General features: G+C 34.5%; 1 protein-coding gene across 1 annotated transcript; it reads left to right on the top strand.

Annotated features, from left to right (window-relative positions):
- The first annotated feature begins 8,792 nt into the window (after positions 1-8,792).
- Positions 8,793-17,249, top strand: LOC116144398. The gene is made up of 10 exons (XM_031429841.1): positions 8,793-8,964; positions 9,067-9,139; positions 10,155-10,263; positions 12,408-12,600; positions 13,784-13,833; positions 14,134-14,224; positions 14,317-14,915; positions 15,572-15,799; positions 15,879-15,935; positions 16,772-17,249. The coding sequence occupies exons 3-10, from the start codon at positions 10,210-10,212 to the stop codon at positions 16,976-16,978; spliced, it is 1,479 nt and encodes a 492-aa protein (XP_031285701.1). The 5' UTR covers positions 8,793-8,964; positions 9,067-9,139; positions 10,155-10,209; the 3' UTR covers positions 16,979-17,249.
- Positions 17,250-18,148: the final 899 nt, after the last annotated feature.

Here is an 18,148-nt window from a genome sequence, read left to right as displayed (position 1 = left end):
TCTACTCTGCTTCAGTGCTTCTTCCTTGCCGTGGCTGGTCTGCTGCCTACAACTCTTCATTCTTCAACTTCCAATCTTCAACGTGAACTCTTCAATCATCACCATCGTCATTGCTGATCTACCAGATTAGTCATTTCAGCTCAGCTTCAGCCTTCACATCTGCTGCTGTCTGTCGCCATCTACGAGCTGCCATTTGCCGTGACCAAGTAACAATCGACAGATTCCTATCTTTCTCTGTCTTCTATGCTTTATGTACAGATTTATGAACTATGTTAGTGGCTTGCTGATTTATGAACTTGCATGTTAGTGGCTGGCTTTTGTATTTAATATTTATGACTTTAATGTTGTTTGAAACTTTAGAGTTTAGACTTGAGGATTGAATTTGTAAACTTTAACTATCAAACTTTGATGGTTTTATTATTGTTGTAGGGTTGGTTTGATGGTTTTTAAACTTTAATTAGATGGAGAAATTATTGTTGTAGGGTTGCTTTTGATGGTTTTTAAACTTTAATTAGATGGAGAATCTGAATTTTTTGCCTTTTTTACGTTCTTGCTTATTTTAGCATGCTGATATCAGCATGACATCATGCTGATGTCATCGGTCCGACCGACCAATCGGACCGGTCAAACCGTTCGAACTGGGAACCGAACATTTGGTCGGGTCAGCTCTCGGTCCAGTTTTCAGAACATTACAGTATTTATTTTTTTTTTTTGTCACATGTTTGGCTCCAATTTTGGGGTGTCTATTCAAAGAATCAAAATAAACCCGCAGCCCACCATGGACATGGTGGGTTTACTCAGCACTAATAATTTCATTCATTTAACAAAAAAAAAAAAAAAAACACAAAAACAAAAACAATTTTCAATATAGAATTATTATATGATACTTATAGATTCTAAAAGTCAACTTTTTTTCAATGTTTATTTAAAATTTTAAAAAGTTTAATTTTTTATAAATATTTTTATTTAAATAATCATTTCAAATTGTCTTGTTGTCTCGCACTTGACAATAATTTATTCCAATTCAATTTAATCTAGTGCGGCGTGCTAAACGCACGTTAATGAGAGTTGGAAATGGATCATTGTAAACGTTTTCTTTATCAAAGGTTTCCCTTGAAAGGCAAACAATAAAATGCATCCAACTTGTCTTGTTGCTCGCACTTGGCAGTGATTCATCAAATTTCAGACAAGAAATGTAGTTTTGGATTCTAATTTGAATGCATAATTCATAAAAGGGTTAGAACATATATAACTAACATTCTTAAATTATAATATAAATGTTAAAAGAAAAAAGAAAAAAACTAGATTTTTTTTTTTTTTTAAATAGAATCTTTAATATTCTAGTTTTCATTGTGAATGTGCTTTTAATTGTTTATATTCTGTTCATATTAATTTAACTTTACTATAATTTTTTAATCTTTAAAGTCTGAATTTTATGTTTAGTATTTATTCTTTCTAATGAGATAAACAGGGCATTATAGGCATTTCATATCTCAAGCATCAAACAGATACCAGAATTTTCTAAGGGCAGTTATCTGAACTGAAAATGACTACATTGATTTTCTCAAATTTCACTGGACCAAACTGACATTTTTCTCAAACTCAGGGACGAAAATGTTATTAACTGATAATTTTAGTGGAAAGATGGGTAACAAACACAAATGTCAATTAGGATCGTTACATAATGTGATATTTACAATAATAATAACAAACTTACTATAAAGTTTTTCAATTTTATATCCTAACTGATGAGTTTGAAGAATTGTAAATTCGAATTTTAAGTAAAATAACTTGATAGAAATATAAATTTCTACAATTATTTTAATCTAATGATTTGGAGAATAAAAGTAAAAAGTGGAATTTAATAAATAAAAAACATATGCATTTTTATATTAAAAACATAGACATCGTGTCTTTAAAAAATAATTAAAGCATTTTTGTTACTTAAAATAATAAAAAACCATTTCAATACCTTTTATATAAAAAAATGATAATAGATTTCAACTCAATGTTAAAATCTTTTGAAATATCCAGAAGTGTATGTTTGGTTTAGTATTCAATACAATTATTTGTTTTTAGAACAAAAAAACAAGAAATTAAAAGAAACATGTTTTGTTGTAAGAATAATGCTATGTGCACTAACCAAATCATACAACCCAGATACTAACTGATGTGCAGCCCTCTCTTATTGTCACGCTAGTTCCCTTCAAAAACTGAAAAAAAAAAAAAAAAACTTCAAAATTTCAATTGTTAGTACTGGATTATTCTAATTGGTTAGTGCACACAATATTACTCTTGTGTAATATTGTTAGGAACAATTTTTGAATACAATTCTATGACTAATGTAAATTAGAACGAAAATAATTCATTAGTTTTTGTGTTTTTTAATCTAAAACCTCTTTTTGAATATTATTAAACAATTGTTCAATATTGAAATATTGGTATACAACTTAAAATATTAAATTATCTCATTTTTTAGTCACAAATGAGATATATAATTGAACTTGAAAATGTGGGTTGGACCATTTGTAACCCTCTTAGTTCGAATATTATTATGAATTTTATAAAAAGCTACTATAATATATATATATATATATTTATATTATATATATATACAACGCTAAGGGCGAACTAATCCAACCCACATTTTCAAGTTCAAGTCCCAGCTAGACGCAAGGCAATTCATTTGCTTATGATTTACTTAGGAGTCACAATGGTGGGTTACTGTGTAAGCTCCCCCTAAGGATTAATCGAGATGCACATAAGCTGACTCGACACTTCAGTTATTAAAAAATTAATTAAGTTCTTTTACCATTAAAAAAAAAAAAAAAAACTTAAAATCATTCACAATAGTCAATATGTATATTATCAAATTAAACCCTTAAAACCAAACGCCAAAAAAAAAAAAAAAAAAAAAAAAAAAAAACAATTTCACACTCTTTAGGCCCAAACCTATAATGTAAAAACAACCTCCAATCCAACACTAGGCGTTTGGTTCAGGAAATATTGGATTAATAGAAAGTTAGATTACCTTGAGAAGGTGTTTGTTTCAAGGAATGTTAGATTACTGGGAATGTTGGATTACTGGAAAGTTAGATGGAAATTTTTAGGAAAATGTGTTTGGTTAATTGGTGGGTATGTTATATTAATATGTTTGGTGGAGAGGAATAAATTGGTGGGTATGTTATTTAAATTACTGAATTGTCCTTTAATTAAATATTATTATTTTTTAATATTGATTATTATTTGGATTATTATAACCCCTCTGTATTTAAAAACTTAGCAAAAACAACCACATAATAAAAGTTTGAAAAATCAACAAAGAACCCCCACCAACCCAACCACTGCTGCCCGCTAGTAACCTTACGGCGCACGGTAGGTAGGAAATGGCCTTCGTGCTCTGTATGGCCATTTCCGACCAGAGATCTACCCGAAAATGGCCTCCGTGCACTGTATGGCCATTTTCGACCAGAGATCTACCCGAAAATAGCCAGACTTGACAGATATGGCCATCGATCTGCCCATCACAGCTAGATCGATGACAGATCTGATCGTCAACAGTTAGATTCGTCGATCTGGCAGTCAACGGCCAGATCTAGCATGATCTGGCTGGCTAGATCTAGCATGATCTGGCTCTGGCCATTTTCGGCCAGATTCCAGCCAGATATCTGGCCGAAAATGGCCATATCGGCGCACAACAACCATTTTTGGTCTTCCGTGCGCCGCTTCGGCGGCGACTGTAGCTGGCTACGGCGGTGGTTGCCAGCGGCATGTGGGTGGGGGTGGTGGCTTGGTGGGCTGCAATTTGTTTTAAATTTAAGGGTAATTTTGTTCAAAAAGTTATTTAATTGGGGGGACATAGTAAAAGCTATATTTATGTAAATAAATTTAAAAATAAGGGCATTATTGTCCTAAAATTTTATTAATAAGGGATAGAATTGTAACAAAAAAAGATAACCTTGGTAATCTTAGAATACCTAAGAAAATGGAGGTAATCAAGTTACCTCCAATATTATCAATAGCAACCACTATTGGTATTTAAAGATTACCGGTATCTTATATTACTTGACAACCAAACATGGTAATCAAGTAATATAAGATGACTTAACCCTAGTAATCTCACATAACCCCTAACCAAATGGCCCCTAAAGACTACTAGGATTCTTTAGGAAAATGTGTTTGGTTAATTGGTGGGTATGTTATATTAATATGTTTGGTTGGAGGAATAAATTGGTGGGTATGTTATTTAAATTACTGAATTGTCCTTTAATTAAATATTATTATTATATTATTTTTAATATTGATTATTATTTGGATTATTGTAACCCCATGTATTTAAAAACTTAGCAAAAACAACCCCATAATAAAAGTTTGGAAAATCAACAAAGCACCCCCACCAACCCAGCCATTGCTGGCCGCCGGCAACCACCGCAAGATGCCTGCAGCCGACAACCTAGCAGGGTACAGAAGGTGGGAAATGGCCTTTGTGTGCCGTATGACCATTTTCGGCCAGATATCTGGTCGAAAAAGGCCAGACTTGATAGATTTGGCCGTTGACGGCCAAATCAACGGATTTAGCTTTTAAAGGCCAAATCTGGCACGATCTGGCCATTTCCAGCTAGATATCGGCACACGACGGCCATTTTCGGCCTTTTGTGCACCGTTCCGACTACGGTGGTGGCGGTGGTTGTCAGTAGCAGTCGGTGGCAGGTGTAGGCATGGTAATGGGGCGGGCCGGGCCAAGGATCTCATTCACCGTACCCATCCCCACCCTCAAAATTACTCCCCACCCCTGCCCCATCCTCGTTACGGGGATGATAGAAATTCCCCTTCCCCGCCCCAAAGGGGAATGTGGGAGGCCCGTCCCTGCCTTATTAATTTTACATAAACATAAATTAATTTGAGCATTACCAAACATAATAGTTAATTCTCGTTTACATAACAAACACTTAAATTAATCGTTTAAACATATGGAATTTTACATAAATATGGGTTAGAGTTTGTTCTTGTTCAATTGTTTAGGGTGAGGGAAATGGGAAAAATATGGGTTTATATATTATATACGGGACGGAGTGGGGGAAATGCATCACCCACCCCGACCCTATCCCCGAGGACAGGGATTAAAACGCCCCCCACCCCCACCCTTTGTCCCTGGAAAAACCGGGGCTTCCCCGCCCCATATAGGGCAGGGCGGGATGGGTCATTGGAATTTCAGGGAACATTGCCATGCTTAGGCAGGTGGGTGGGGGTGGTGGCTTGGGTGGGCTGCAATTTGTTTTGAATTCAAGGGTAATTTTGTCCAAAAAGTTAATTAATTGGGGTGAAATAGTAAAAACCATATTCATGTAAATAAATTTAAAAATAAGGGCATTATTGTCCTAAAATTTTATTAATAAGAGATAGAATTGTAACAAAAAAAAAAAAAAATTACTTTGGTAATCTTATAATACTTAAGAAAATGGAAGTAATCAGATTACCTCAAATATTACCAACAATAATTACTATTAGTATTTGAAGATTACCGGAATCTTATATTATTTGACAACCAAACATGGTAATCAAATAATATAAGATGACATAATTCGAGTAATCCTATATTATCCCCAACCAAACGCCCCCTCATAGTAATCCAATAGGTTCTTGATGGCTATTGTTAATTAAAATAATATAATTATGTAGATATTTAAAATAAAAGATAATTAAATAGAATTTGGGGAGGATTTTCATAAGACAAAATATATATTATAGTATTTTTCTTAAAAAAAAAAAAGTTCAAATTTCAATAACATTCGTTAAACATCTAGCTGTATTTGTCACTTTCAGATTGTATTGGGTTAGATACTAGTCACTATAAACCTGATCAATGAAAATGTCTTCATCCTTTGCAAATTACAACTCGAGTTAGTATTGCCCAGCTAGTGGCCAGTGGCCAGTGGTCCAGTGCTAATATCTAAACAGAAGAAGAAGATTCCAATATCAGAAAGGTCGGATAATATGGTGACCCTCAATCTATAGCAAATTACATTTTCGCCCTTAATTTCAGAACGACCCATATTGTCCCCAAAGTTATCCCCATCCATCTCATTTTCTATTTCACCGTTAAAATTCTAGTTTCACCATTCTTTTTCATTATTAGAAGAATCAATATTTTTAAATTTAATAATAAAAAATTTATGGAAAATAAAATTTACTAAAAAAAATTAGAAAAAATAAAAAACCAATCCTAAATAGTCCATCCAAAATCATAGCCAAATTAGTAAAAATCCCTATACTCAATTAATCAAAACAAATCCTAAATTAATTCCTAATCAACCAAAATAAAATTTCACCGACACCTCTACTCTCATCACCAATTTTGAGACATTCTAGAATTTATTAGGCTTCGATTGTTTCGCTTTTGGGAATACTATTATTAGTATTCCCAAAAAAGTTAAATAGTAAAATGTTATTATTCCCAAAATATTATTCTATATTTTTTAATTTCTTTTAAACATCCTAAATTTGTTAATTTAATTAAACACCCCCAAATATTTTTTTTAGAAATTGCAAAACTACTCCAGCCACCCTCCGGCGGTGGTGGCCGACTGTCTGTATTTAATGGTTGGGTTGGGGGTGTTTTTGTTAACTTTTAATATTTTATTATGAGGGTGTTTAGTAAATAAACAAATATAGGGGATATTTTTGTTAATTTCCAAATCCTACATTGTAATACCCGCCCGATTTAACTTTTTTTAAAAGATTATTCTAAAAACTATCAGAATAATGAACCAAACGGAGAGTGTTTAGTTGATGGATTATAGTCTTTGAGTTAGGTGTTAGGTTTTCTGTTTATATAATGAGGTAAAATGACAAGATGATCCTTTTACAGGTAACTTTAACGTATGAATTCTCAAAAAGAGGGTGACATAGAATGCTTGCAAAACCAAAGGTGGGAAATTTTACTGTGATAGGTTGGGGTTCAAATTGTTATTTGGCCATATCAGAAATAAATTAATCCAAATTCCAAACAATTCCTTATCCTGAATCATGATATTTTTTTTGTCATTTGTTTAACTATTTTGAGTAGTATTCTTGAAATATTATTATAAAATTAAGTTGAGTTATTATTGCGATAATAGCATTTGAAAAAAGATGTGTTTGATAGAGTATTTAGTTGAGTTATTATTATGAAAATATGATTTGCTGTTTGATAAAATATTTAAGATAATATATTAGAGTTGAATAAATTGTAGAAAAATTATTTGGTATATTTTTTTTATAAAAGATTTATTGATAGAATTCTTTATGGGGGGAGAGGGGGTGACTGTGATCGTACCTATTGGCCTCGGTTTGTCAGAGGAAACCGAAAGATGGTGGTGTTTCTTGAGTCTAAGCGACGGAAGAAGATGTTTTTGGGTGGTGTTTTTGAATGCAGGTGAAAGAGGGTGTTATGGTGGTTGTAATCAGGAAGAGGGTGGTGGTTTCTGTTGTAATTTTTAAAGAAGAAATGTAAAAGAGGGTGGTGGTCGCTTGTTCTGATCTTCGAAGAAGAAGGTGAAAGTTTTGGTATACGAAGGTGAAAGCCGTAGATAAACTGAAGAAGGAGAGAAAAGCGTAGCTTAAATCAGACTAGTTAGAAATTAAGTTTTTAAAGAGTAAACGACATATTCCCACCCAAGGTTTGACAAAATCCTAAGTTAGTACCATATGTTCCATTTATTCCAGATTCCCACCCTTAAAGTAAAAGTGTTATGAATTTTTAGAGTTTAGAGGGTGCAATTACCATAATGCCCTTAACCCTAAATTAATAAATTATGTTTTAACCCCTAAATTAGTAGAATTATAACTTACCATTTTATTTTCAAATTATATCAAAAACACCCTCGTCGGAAATAGCCCGATTTGGGCTATTTCCGACGACGTCGAACCCCCTGGTCACCTCTATCACCTTCCCCGTAGTCCGTCGTCCAAAACCCCTTTGGTTCCCGACTCGTTTGCCCTTCCAATTGCCGGCGCCGTTAGGCTTAAGGTTTCGGTGTTCTTCACCAGATTCTGGTCGATTCCGGCGGCGAAAATCCAATTGGACACCACCAATGCAACCACCGTCTCTAAATCTATAAAACCCCTATGTCCCCAGCAACCATTTCGTCATCATTCGCCAGCCGAGAGTTCTTGTTCATTGACTGCTTTTCGATGAAGTGGTGGACGACAAACAGTGAGCTACTGTGGCTAGAAAGGTTAGGGGTTTTGTAGGGGAGGATGCGAGGAGTCAAATAGTGGTGACAAGGGTGATTTTGGATGGAAGAATCTCCGAAAAAAGAGCAAAAAATGTCGGGAATACCGACTGCTAATGTGCGCCGGAGGACTGTTACAAGCGGTGGTCTGCTAACATGCGCCGCCCATGTAAAATGACTAATTTACTCCTTTATCATTATATCAAACTTTTTTCTGTCACTTTTAAGGGTAAAAATCTGAAATAAATAGAATCTGTGATACTAACTTGGGATTCGTGAAACCTTGGGTGAGAATATATTTACTCAATTTTTAAATAATTTGCCAAACGTACATTTTAAAAGCCTGACTGAAAAAATTAATAAAATACTGAGCCCAATACATCCTTTATTACCCTTTGTAATTCGTAACGCTCGTCAACGATGCCAACGTGGGCGGCCACCCACACAAAATTATTTGTATTGATGCTCAGCTGTCTCTTACCCAATGCCGGACTCCAAACTCACATTATATTACCACACTTCATAAAAGAAAAATAATAATTTATAAACCATTTCAATTCCGTCTCATAGAACAAATAAAAATAAACCCAGCCCAAACAAACCAAACATAACTTGACATAACGCAAACCAAATCCCACTGTTTTTGGTCCCTTTCCGTGTCGCCCCTTGTTCTCTGTTTGGCGGTTTTTAGCGATTCGGTTTCTAACATTTCCCGATTTTTTCTTACACACTCTCACTCCCTGTCGGTGAGGTGAGCTTTTTTTTTCCTATTTTTGTGCAATCTATTTTTAGATCTTTTGATTTTTATTTATTTATTTAGGTATATGTTTATGTTGGGAGCTGTAAGTTTCAGGTTTGGTAGATCGGAGAATCTAAGCTCGTTGAGTTGAATCTGAGCTAGTTGAGTTAGTTGATTGATGAATGAGGTAATCTTTTTTTTTGTTAATTTTTAGTTTTTGAAGTGGCTGTTTGGTTGCGTAGAAAATGAAGGAAAAGAAAAGAAAATTGAAGTCTATGGTTAATTATTTTGTGTTGTCTGTTTCTTATTTGCTTCTTTAGAGTGGATAAGCTTTACTCAGAGCCGTATTTTACGCAAAAAATTAAGAAAAAAAAAGCGCAAAGTGCGGTAAACAGCTGTATTAGGCCCACTTTAGGTTTTTATTTTATTTTTTTACTTTTGTCTTTTTATAAATATTTTATAATAAATTATTATTATTATTATTTTTTGAAATTTTTGCTTACAATTTCTCTCTCAAAAAGAGAAAGCTAAGTGTGATTTTATGTGGAGTTCTTCGGTTGATGTTTGGACTTAAAAGGCTGTTGTGCTTTACCTTCATTTCATGTTTGTGTTTTCTTTGTTGTTTTATTAATGTATGAGCTATTTCACCTAGGGCTTGTTTGGATGTTCGTTTTAATGTGATTTCTTTAGTCAAGCGAGTTGATTTTTTAACCATGAACGCGACTTCATGATACTTCTTGTGCAATGTATCTTGAGTTGGTTTTGGCTTGGTTTTGACTTTTAAAAGTATTACTAGTGAAAAATGAAGGGGGTACGAGCTGCATTATGGTTATAGAGATGTTGATATCTCAATAAAGAGAAAAAAGATCAAATTTCACTGCATTGGCAACAAGATATACAAATATGATAAATAAGGAAAGTGAATTATCGAGTGAAAGACTGAGGTAGATTTGGTCAAACTCTGGTTGAGGCCATTTCCTTTGCTAAATAAGTTGGCAAGTGCCATCAAGCTGTGGACACATAATTTTTTTTTTCCATTGCTTCTGTTTTTTAGTCTGTATTTGCACAATTTTCTCATGATTGTTTTTGTCATGATGTCATGGAAGGATCAAGTGTCTGTATAATTTGTTCCCCTAGGTGTATTGTCTTGTAATAATGGTGAACAGTAATTTTATCAATATTCCTTTTTTACTCTATGATAGGGAACATGAACAAGTTGGTCCATTGCTGGCTTATGAGTTAGGAGCATAGCATGAAATGGACAAAGGACCACATGTGCATGAGAAGTTTGCCAACATGAAGAGCCAAAGGGTGAGAATATCCTTTTTATTGCAAATTGTTTCCACTGTATAACTATCATTCACTCAAATGCTTAGATTGTATTATCATACTACGCTTTAGCCATAACTTTTCATGCTACTTTCAGATGTGGAATTCAAGGATGCGTTATGTTGTTTCTTTTGATTTTTCTTTATAACAGTACTATTGGAAAAAGGGGTGAACCATCATAAGTTAAATGTTATAGGAAAGTCTTTATTGTTCACTTTTATTGAATATGCACACATCTTATGATCAAAGCAGGTGTATTTTTGATGGGACTTGGATAATGAGGGTGTCGGAAAAGTGAAATAAGATAACAAGTAGCGGATTGAGGGGGTGTTGGCATGAAACTTCCATGGGTTTAGGCTAGGACAGGTGACGATGGGGGGTTGGGACAGCAAAGGAATTCAGTTAGGGGGGGAGAGAGAGAGAGAGAGCTGGAGGATAAAAAGAGGGGGAGAGAGCAGATTAGGGCAGAAAAAGATAGGGAAATTTGGGAGGAGCTAACCCTTGAAGTTAGCAATTAGGGAGGAGCTGGCCCTCGAAGTCCAGCATGTCTATGTCCATTTTTGTCATCCTTTTACTGTTTTTTTGGTTGTGTTAATTTTCTTTTTTGGTTGTTCTTGTCTGATACAGTTCTTGTATATATCAATATACTTATCATCTTTCTGGGTTTTGGCTGTGCCTTACACCGTTTTGCTGCTTTTTGCTATTTTGGTTTGTTGTGGAATTGTTGCTTGGTTCAGTTGTGGAAGAGGGTTCCATCAATTTTCTTTTTTTAATTTGTGTTTTTCTTGTTTGATATACAAGGCATATGCCAGCCTGGATCTCTTCTCTGCAAAATAATGTTCTCTTTGTCTTGCCTTTTCATCAATTCTTGTATTATGCATGGAGAAAAATCCAACCTCTTATGGACTTGTCAACTATTACTGGTCTTTGTTTTTAATTAAATTAGTTTTTACTTATTTAAAATTAAGGTGGTGAGAGATTTTCTGCTTTTTGTCTTGAAGAGAAATGAATTCTAGCTTTCTGTTTGTTTTCTATTGTTTGGATGAAGCTGCATGATTTGTGGTGATAACATACTGCTAATTGAATATAAACCTTGATCCATTCCTTGGGAGAAAGCTAAAATTTCAATTCTCATGGGTTATGAAGATTGAACTTGTACTAAGCTTGATTTATGTGTCACCATTGTTCGTCTTATGAGAGTAGTATACTTGAATCTTTTTTGGGGTTTTTCCTTATACTTTTATTGCTTATTTTCTTTAAGCAGGCTTTTAAATCCATGACTTTTCCACAAATTTTCAGTCATAATCTTGTTAGTTAATTGTGTCTCCAATTTTTCTTTATTCTATATTAGCCCTTAAATTGTAGAATCAAGTTGTTAGTTAGAACAATATTTAGTGCCTGCCCCACTGATTCAAGTGATATCAATTCTTTTAGTTTTAGTTGTAAGCTAGAACGATAAATGGCCTTGCTACCCCAGTGATCCAAGTGGTATAAGAGCTTTTACCTTTGCCAAACAACTTGTACATACATCTGCTTAGCCATCCACACTGTCATATTGTTTATTAACTTTCAACCCTTTTTGTCCGTCTTGCGTACTGCATAATGTGAGTAAGGTCCTTGATTTTGTCTTCTCATAGTTGTTACAATTTTTTTAATCACTAGTTACACATCATCCCCTCTTTGCCAGCTCTTGTTTGGTTTGGAACATTTGAGTTTGTCATACTTTCCTTCTGGACTTTGAACAGGATGATTTGTTCAAGGCAACGTGTATGGTGTGTCTTTTCCTATTTTCGTAGTTTCTTGTGCTATAATGTAATTGTAATGTATGTTGATGCTAGATCCTTATGATTTTAATAGTGGACTATAGGCATGTGCCTTGGCGCTGTTTGAAGTCTTTTGCTATGAATTCTGCTCTATCGTGAATAAATTCTGTTTGTAGGTGTCTTGGGAATTAGTTTTTCTCATGACTTTTGGGTTCATAATGTGGTCGAGTTTTCTTTAATTTTGATTGTTCTATTTAAAATCTTTGTCTACTTTAAACTTTTTCACTTGCTAACTTTCCTTGAATACTCTTGTATTTTCTGGGATTTTTTTTTATTAAAAGAATTGGTGTTGTTTTTTCTTAGGTAAAGGTAGAAGAACCTTTTGCTCCTGCATTAGAAGATGAAGCAGCTGAAGTTTCCAATTTACTTGCTGAACCTAAAACTGACCATGTTTCAGTCGATGGTGTCCTATGTTTTGGTAAGGAGAATCCAGGGAAATGCTTGGACATGGAGGATTTTACCTATGGATTCGAGTATGGCTTCAGAACAAATTATGGTAATGCTCAAATGGTTCTTGTTTTGTTTCTTTAGTTGGTACAATTGATCAAATATATAATGAGTCTGTATTTGGACAAGAGCAACGCCTTAGTTTAAGTTTAGACGATTGACTACTGTGTTTGTCATGAGGACGAATCTCAACATTGAAAGAATGTTGAGATCGTGTTATTAGTCTTCTTTGCATTGCCCAGACTGATATTGTGAGCACTCTCTTCCCACGAGGAGAAGAAAAATAACATAATGAAAAAGGATGGAGAGATGGAGAACATGCGCATGTGCACACAACAGGTGTTTTGGAAAGGGCTAGTGGTACCCCAAACCCTGCTGCCTTGGGCAACAGAAGTGCTTGAAACTACTTAAACTCACATTGAGTGAGGATGGACAAATCTGTTGTTACCCAACCATCTATGTGGTGGTATGTGGTTAGAATGAATACATTATTATTTGATCATTTGGAGTTTTGAACTAATATGTTGTTGTGCTATGGGTTTGTAATTAACATGTTAAAGTATCTGCCTTAGTAGCTATAAATAAGCAGTAGAATTTGGAAATTTCCAAGTTTTGATAGAAGTCGAGTAGATGTAGATAATGACATATCAGATTCAAGTTCTTCTTTCTCTTGATAGTCCTAAGTATGTTGGTGATGGGTACCATGTTCAAATTGGAGGCTATTGCATTACCTATGGTTTGGAAGGATTTGAAAGGAAAGTAGATAGCCCTGGGGGGAACAAGCTAGAACAGTGAAGTCAATGACTTGTTTGACGGAAAGCCAGGGACACCCAGGACTTCAACATCATTAGTCATAACTCTTAACTGTGCCTTGGAAAAGCTTTAAAGAGCATGGTGTACTCATGCCTCTTCCCCCATCTCTGCCACCTGATCCTCCCCAGTTTATATAACATTCTACGTAGTTGGCCCCATATTTTTTGAACCTTGGACCTCATAGTCATATCATTTCTCTGCATCTTACTCACCTTAGGGTTATCAAAGTAGAGTATTCAAATATTTGCTCATATATTTAGTGTACATTTATACATAGATGCATTTGATATGAAAATATAAACATTGGTTGATGTTATGTTTAACATGAAGTGCTGGTTTGTGGTATGTGGTTGTTCCTTAGTTTCTCTATTTGTTTTTCCCATCTGTAATACTGGTTATTTTTTGTGATCCTTGGTAAGGTGGGCTGGATTCTTTTAATACTCCCGGAGAAGATGATTTGAAGCTTGAAGTATGTATCTATCTTTATTTAGGTTTTAATGTCAGGATTAGTTACTATGATAAACATCCTTATCAAAATATTATTGTTCTGTACTCTTTTCCCTTTGCAAAAGTCACTTTCTCTTATCAGTTATTGCTGATCAGATGCGGTTTCCATTGTTGATGACTACAACCATTTTTTACATCTGCACTTTGCATCACTCATTTGGTTTTTTGCCAGTTGCTTCTCATTTCAGGGTTGATAATATTTTGTGCAACATGTATATTTTTCAGTCTGTGATTTTGATATGATCAGATAATGATCTACCAGGTTCTTGATGGATTGCTTGATGATGTTGATGAGGTGGATGATATTCATGCAGCACATGATCTCTCTAGCGTATGTGAAGATTTTCTTTTGGGTAAATCTCGTGGCTGTCTTTTGTGGTTGTCGGTTATGATACTTCAACTGAATACAATGATTTTTTTTTTTTTTTTTTTTTTTTCCGTACAGATATTGAATTTACTGAACAAGTTACCAAATTGGATTGTGGTGAAATTAAAGGACCGCATTTAGGTAACTCAAGTTCTGAAAGCCATTCTCCAGGCCTCAGCGGTAGTAGTAATGTCGCTATTGGGATATCTGATTCGTCAACAACAACTGTTCCAGAATCTGAATGCAAGAATGATTCACTCACCAAGATGATCACCTGTGAGCTACATAGTATCAGTAAAAGTGAATGTGAGTGTGAAGTTCCAATTGAGGACAACGAGGACCCTAGTTCTCCTGATGTGCTTAAATTTGATGAGTTGGATAACGATGACAATTGTTTATTAAGTAGCATATTGTCTAAGTGTAAGAAGAGGGCAAAGAGCTCTTCTCTAGGAACCAAAGTTAAGCGATCGCGTAAACCCACTCAGAGATACATTGAAGAATTTTCAGATCAGAAGTCGAGATCTGTATTGGATGGACAAAAAGTTTCGGCTCCTGCATTGAAGGATAAACGCTTGAAAGTCAAATCATGTAATGAGTCTTCTAATCAATGTAGCACTCAAGTACCATCAGCATCACGGTTAAGAGGAGGATGTCTAAAGAAACGTGCACCCGTAACGGTATGGAAAGTTCTCATCTTAACTTTTTATTATTATTATTTTTTTTTTAGAAAAGATTCTGCCTTTCTTCCATTGAAACAGAGGGTTTTGGGAAGTACTTTAATTATTTGTTCTGCTATCTGTGTGTCCAATGATGTGTGTTCCTTTGTGCATGTTTGTATGTTTCCATAGCTTAATTGGGTTTATATATATCTTCATTTGAGATAGTGTGGCAATGATCCTTCAAAATGGAGTGAAGAAGAATTATACTTTGCTACTAACTTTTAGAGCAATGCCCTTTTCACTAGGAAATGGGGTGAGAAATATCAAGTATATAGCTACGGTTACAGAAGTTATATGCTGTGCTTGTCAATAATATACCCTGCACCCTTCTATGACAAGTTTCTTTTCCCTGCATGTTGGTGGGTTGTTATTCTCCTTTTAATTCTTGTGTATGAATGTTCTGTTCCTGGCCATCTGATCCTTCACTGCTGCTTAAGCTGTAACTTCTTTACAAATTTATCTATTGTTTACGTGAAAAATCAGATGTCTGCATTTAGTGGTAGGAAAAAGGTGATAAAGAATTTGCATAAATGACGTGAAATTTAGTTGACAAATCATTTTTTTCCTGTGATACCTTCAAATATTTGAAAATTTTCTGTGCTTTTGCTGTGCAGGGATTTGAATCTGATGACGATCTTGATGCATCCGAGTCTGATGACGATCATGTGAGAAAGAAAAAAACTAAAGTAGATGTTGATCGGAGGAAGCATCAAAGGATGTGGACTCTTTCTGAGGTGATGAAGCTGATTGATGGTATAGCTCAATATGGAGTTGGAAGATGGACTGACATAAAAAGGCTCTTGTTTCCATCATCTGCTCACCGCACGCCAATAGATCTGAGGGTACTGTCCCTTTGCTTTATCTAGTTGAACAATTCCTCAAATTTCAAGTTGAAAAGTTTATGACTGGTTAAGTCTGCAGGACAAATGGCGAAATCTTCTAAGAGCTAGCTGTGCACAGAAGAAAAACAAGAAAGAGGTTAGATTTCTATTATATTTTAGTGGGAACTTTGATATTTGCTTCTTATGGATGGATTCATGTTCAATTTGTTCTACAAATTCTTTCTTATAATTTTACTCTCAGATTATTGAGAGATCATTGTTCCTATTTTGGAAACTTATGAAGTACATGAATTTCAATTTTGAATTTTCACTTTGCAATGAAGTTGGGAATTTTTGTTACAATGAAGCATGGACATTATGTATTCGTGTCGCGGGTAGAGGTTATGAATTTGCTGTAACTGTTTTTAAAATGCACCTGATTTACCAGTTCAGCAGTGGCTGATCAAATGAGTTCATGGTTCACTAAAAGTCTGAAAAACAGCATTTTACAATTTGTTTCTTGAATATCACTATATGAGTGTAAATGTCAAACATGATCTCCTGGGGACTATATCCTATGCTGTAGTATATAATAGGGCTCGGTGATTCAACAATTCTTGTCTCATGTGGTCCTCAGCTTAAGGTGTTAAACAAGTTTGACAGTTAGACACGCCTGTGACATTATTTCTATAGGTTTGTATGGATAGAAATGTTTTAAACTTACATACTGAGATGTTATAATATCAATAGAAATTTGTTTGTTACATGTATGAACTCCTTTGAATGTCATGCACATGGCACTAGCCTGAAATCTGTATCTTTTGTATTTTGAAGTGTATCATCATCTTTAAATCATGTATGATAGCCTAGTTACTTTTTTCATAACAAGTGGCAAGGATGGTATGCAACAGAGTGGTCCTAGGGATAACAACTTTAGATTGGTTGACAAAATGTCTCGTGTTGACATTGATGAACTTAAAATGGCTGAAACAGGTTGAGCAAAAGCATGTCGTACGGACTTTACCAAAGCCTGTGTTATGCCGAATTCTTGAACTGGCAACTATTCATCCGTATCCAAGAGTGCATAACTCAAAGACCTCATGCGATAACAATATTGCTTCACCCAAACTTCCTGCCAAAGCCAAAGGTGCGCAACCTAGCTCTTGTGGGAGAAATGTACGCAGGAAGAGGCATACATGAACGCCATTCATTTCAGTCGCAGTAAATCAGTCAGGAATTTTACAAAATTTAGTTGTAAAGAAACTATTGTGTTGCTTACAGTCTTTTTTTTAATCTTACCTTTCTTTTGTGAAATGCACATACACATGTTCTCAGATCTGTACTTTTCAGATATTAGGTTACAGAATCTGGAAAATGTTGCACAAGTGGGTCTAAAATTGTTAATTGTAACTGCCAGGGATATGGCCAGCTGATGTTGAAAGAGAAGTAGAGGTTCACTGACATAACGTTATTTCCTTGTGCATGATGTTTTGCTGCATTAACATGTAAAGTCCATAGAATGAAGCCGGCAGAAAAGTCGATTGAGATGATGTTATTTGTGGGTAATTGACGTGGGATTTTTAGGGAAGGAGAAGTAGAAGTTTATGGTATAGCAAATGAGTGGCTGGGTCAAAAGAATACTTCCATTCCGAATAACTTGGATATTAGAGAAGAGGTGGACGGTGATCCGTCTTATGTTAAAGAACTAAAGATTAATTTACATCTAATATGTTTGGAACTTTTACTCAACACATGAATTTTAGCAAAATAGGAAAACACATCTGTAAATTTTCTTCCATCAAATCAAACGTCTATCTTTTTCTAAGAAAGTAACTGATATTACCATTGTATTTGTGGCACATGACCTGATCACCCATATATGAAATACAAGTTTTATTTTTTCAGTTGAATAATCACCGTAATATTATTAGTAATAATAATAGATAGAAACTAGTTCATTGGATTATGATATGATTAACGCGATGTCCTATGCATGTTCACCTTAAACTTAAAAGACTTGTACAGTTACTGAAAGGAAAATTTCAAAATATGAACTGAACGAATCGCTAAAAAGTACTATTTTACTGTATTTATATATAAAATATCTTCAATGTAGCAGGTATATATAATACGTACACTCAGTTAAATACGTGTCTTGACCTGCATGTGTTAAATAGTTCGATGAGGGCACAAATTCTTTTTCCTTCATTTAATTTTCCAATTTCGTATAAAGACTTTTTTTTTTTTTTTTTTTTAAATAACCAGAGATGTTTAAGCTAGTTTATGTGTATCTCAAATAATCATTCGAAACCCTAGAACTATCAATCGAATAAAAACTTCAGTAACTACTCATATTAATATTCAATGAAG

Source organism: Pistacia vera, unplaced genomic scaffold (genome assembly GCF_008641045.1).
Source record: "Pistacia vera cultivar Batoury unplaced genomic scaffold, PisVer_v2 Contig445, whole genome shotgun sequence".
Classification (NCBI taxonomy): domain Eukaryota; kingdom Viridiplantae; phylum Streptophyta; class Magnoliopsida; order Sapindales; family Anacardiaceae; genus Pistacia; species Pistacia vera.
Note: the sequence above shows the minus strand (reverse complement) of the source record. Positions and strands in the feature narration are given on the sequence as shown.

What these genes read in the sequence shown, in the direction of transcription:
- LOC116144398 (XM_031429841.1), top strand. Translation starts at nt 10,210, where the DNA reads ATGGACAAAGGACCACATGTGCATGAGAAGTTTGCCAACATGAAGAGC. An exon ending in TGGCTTCAGAACAAATTATG is followed by an intron (nt 12,601 to 13,783) that starts GTAATGCTCAAA and finishes ATCCTTGGTAAG; the next exon opens with GTGGGCTGGATTCTTTTAAT. An exon ending in AGAAGAAAAACAAGAAAGAG is followed by an intron (nt 15,936 to 16,771) that starts GTTAGATTTCTA and finishes TGGCTGAAACAG; the next exon opens with GTTGAGCAAAAGCATGTCGT.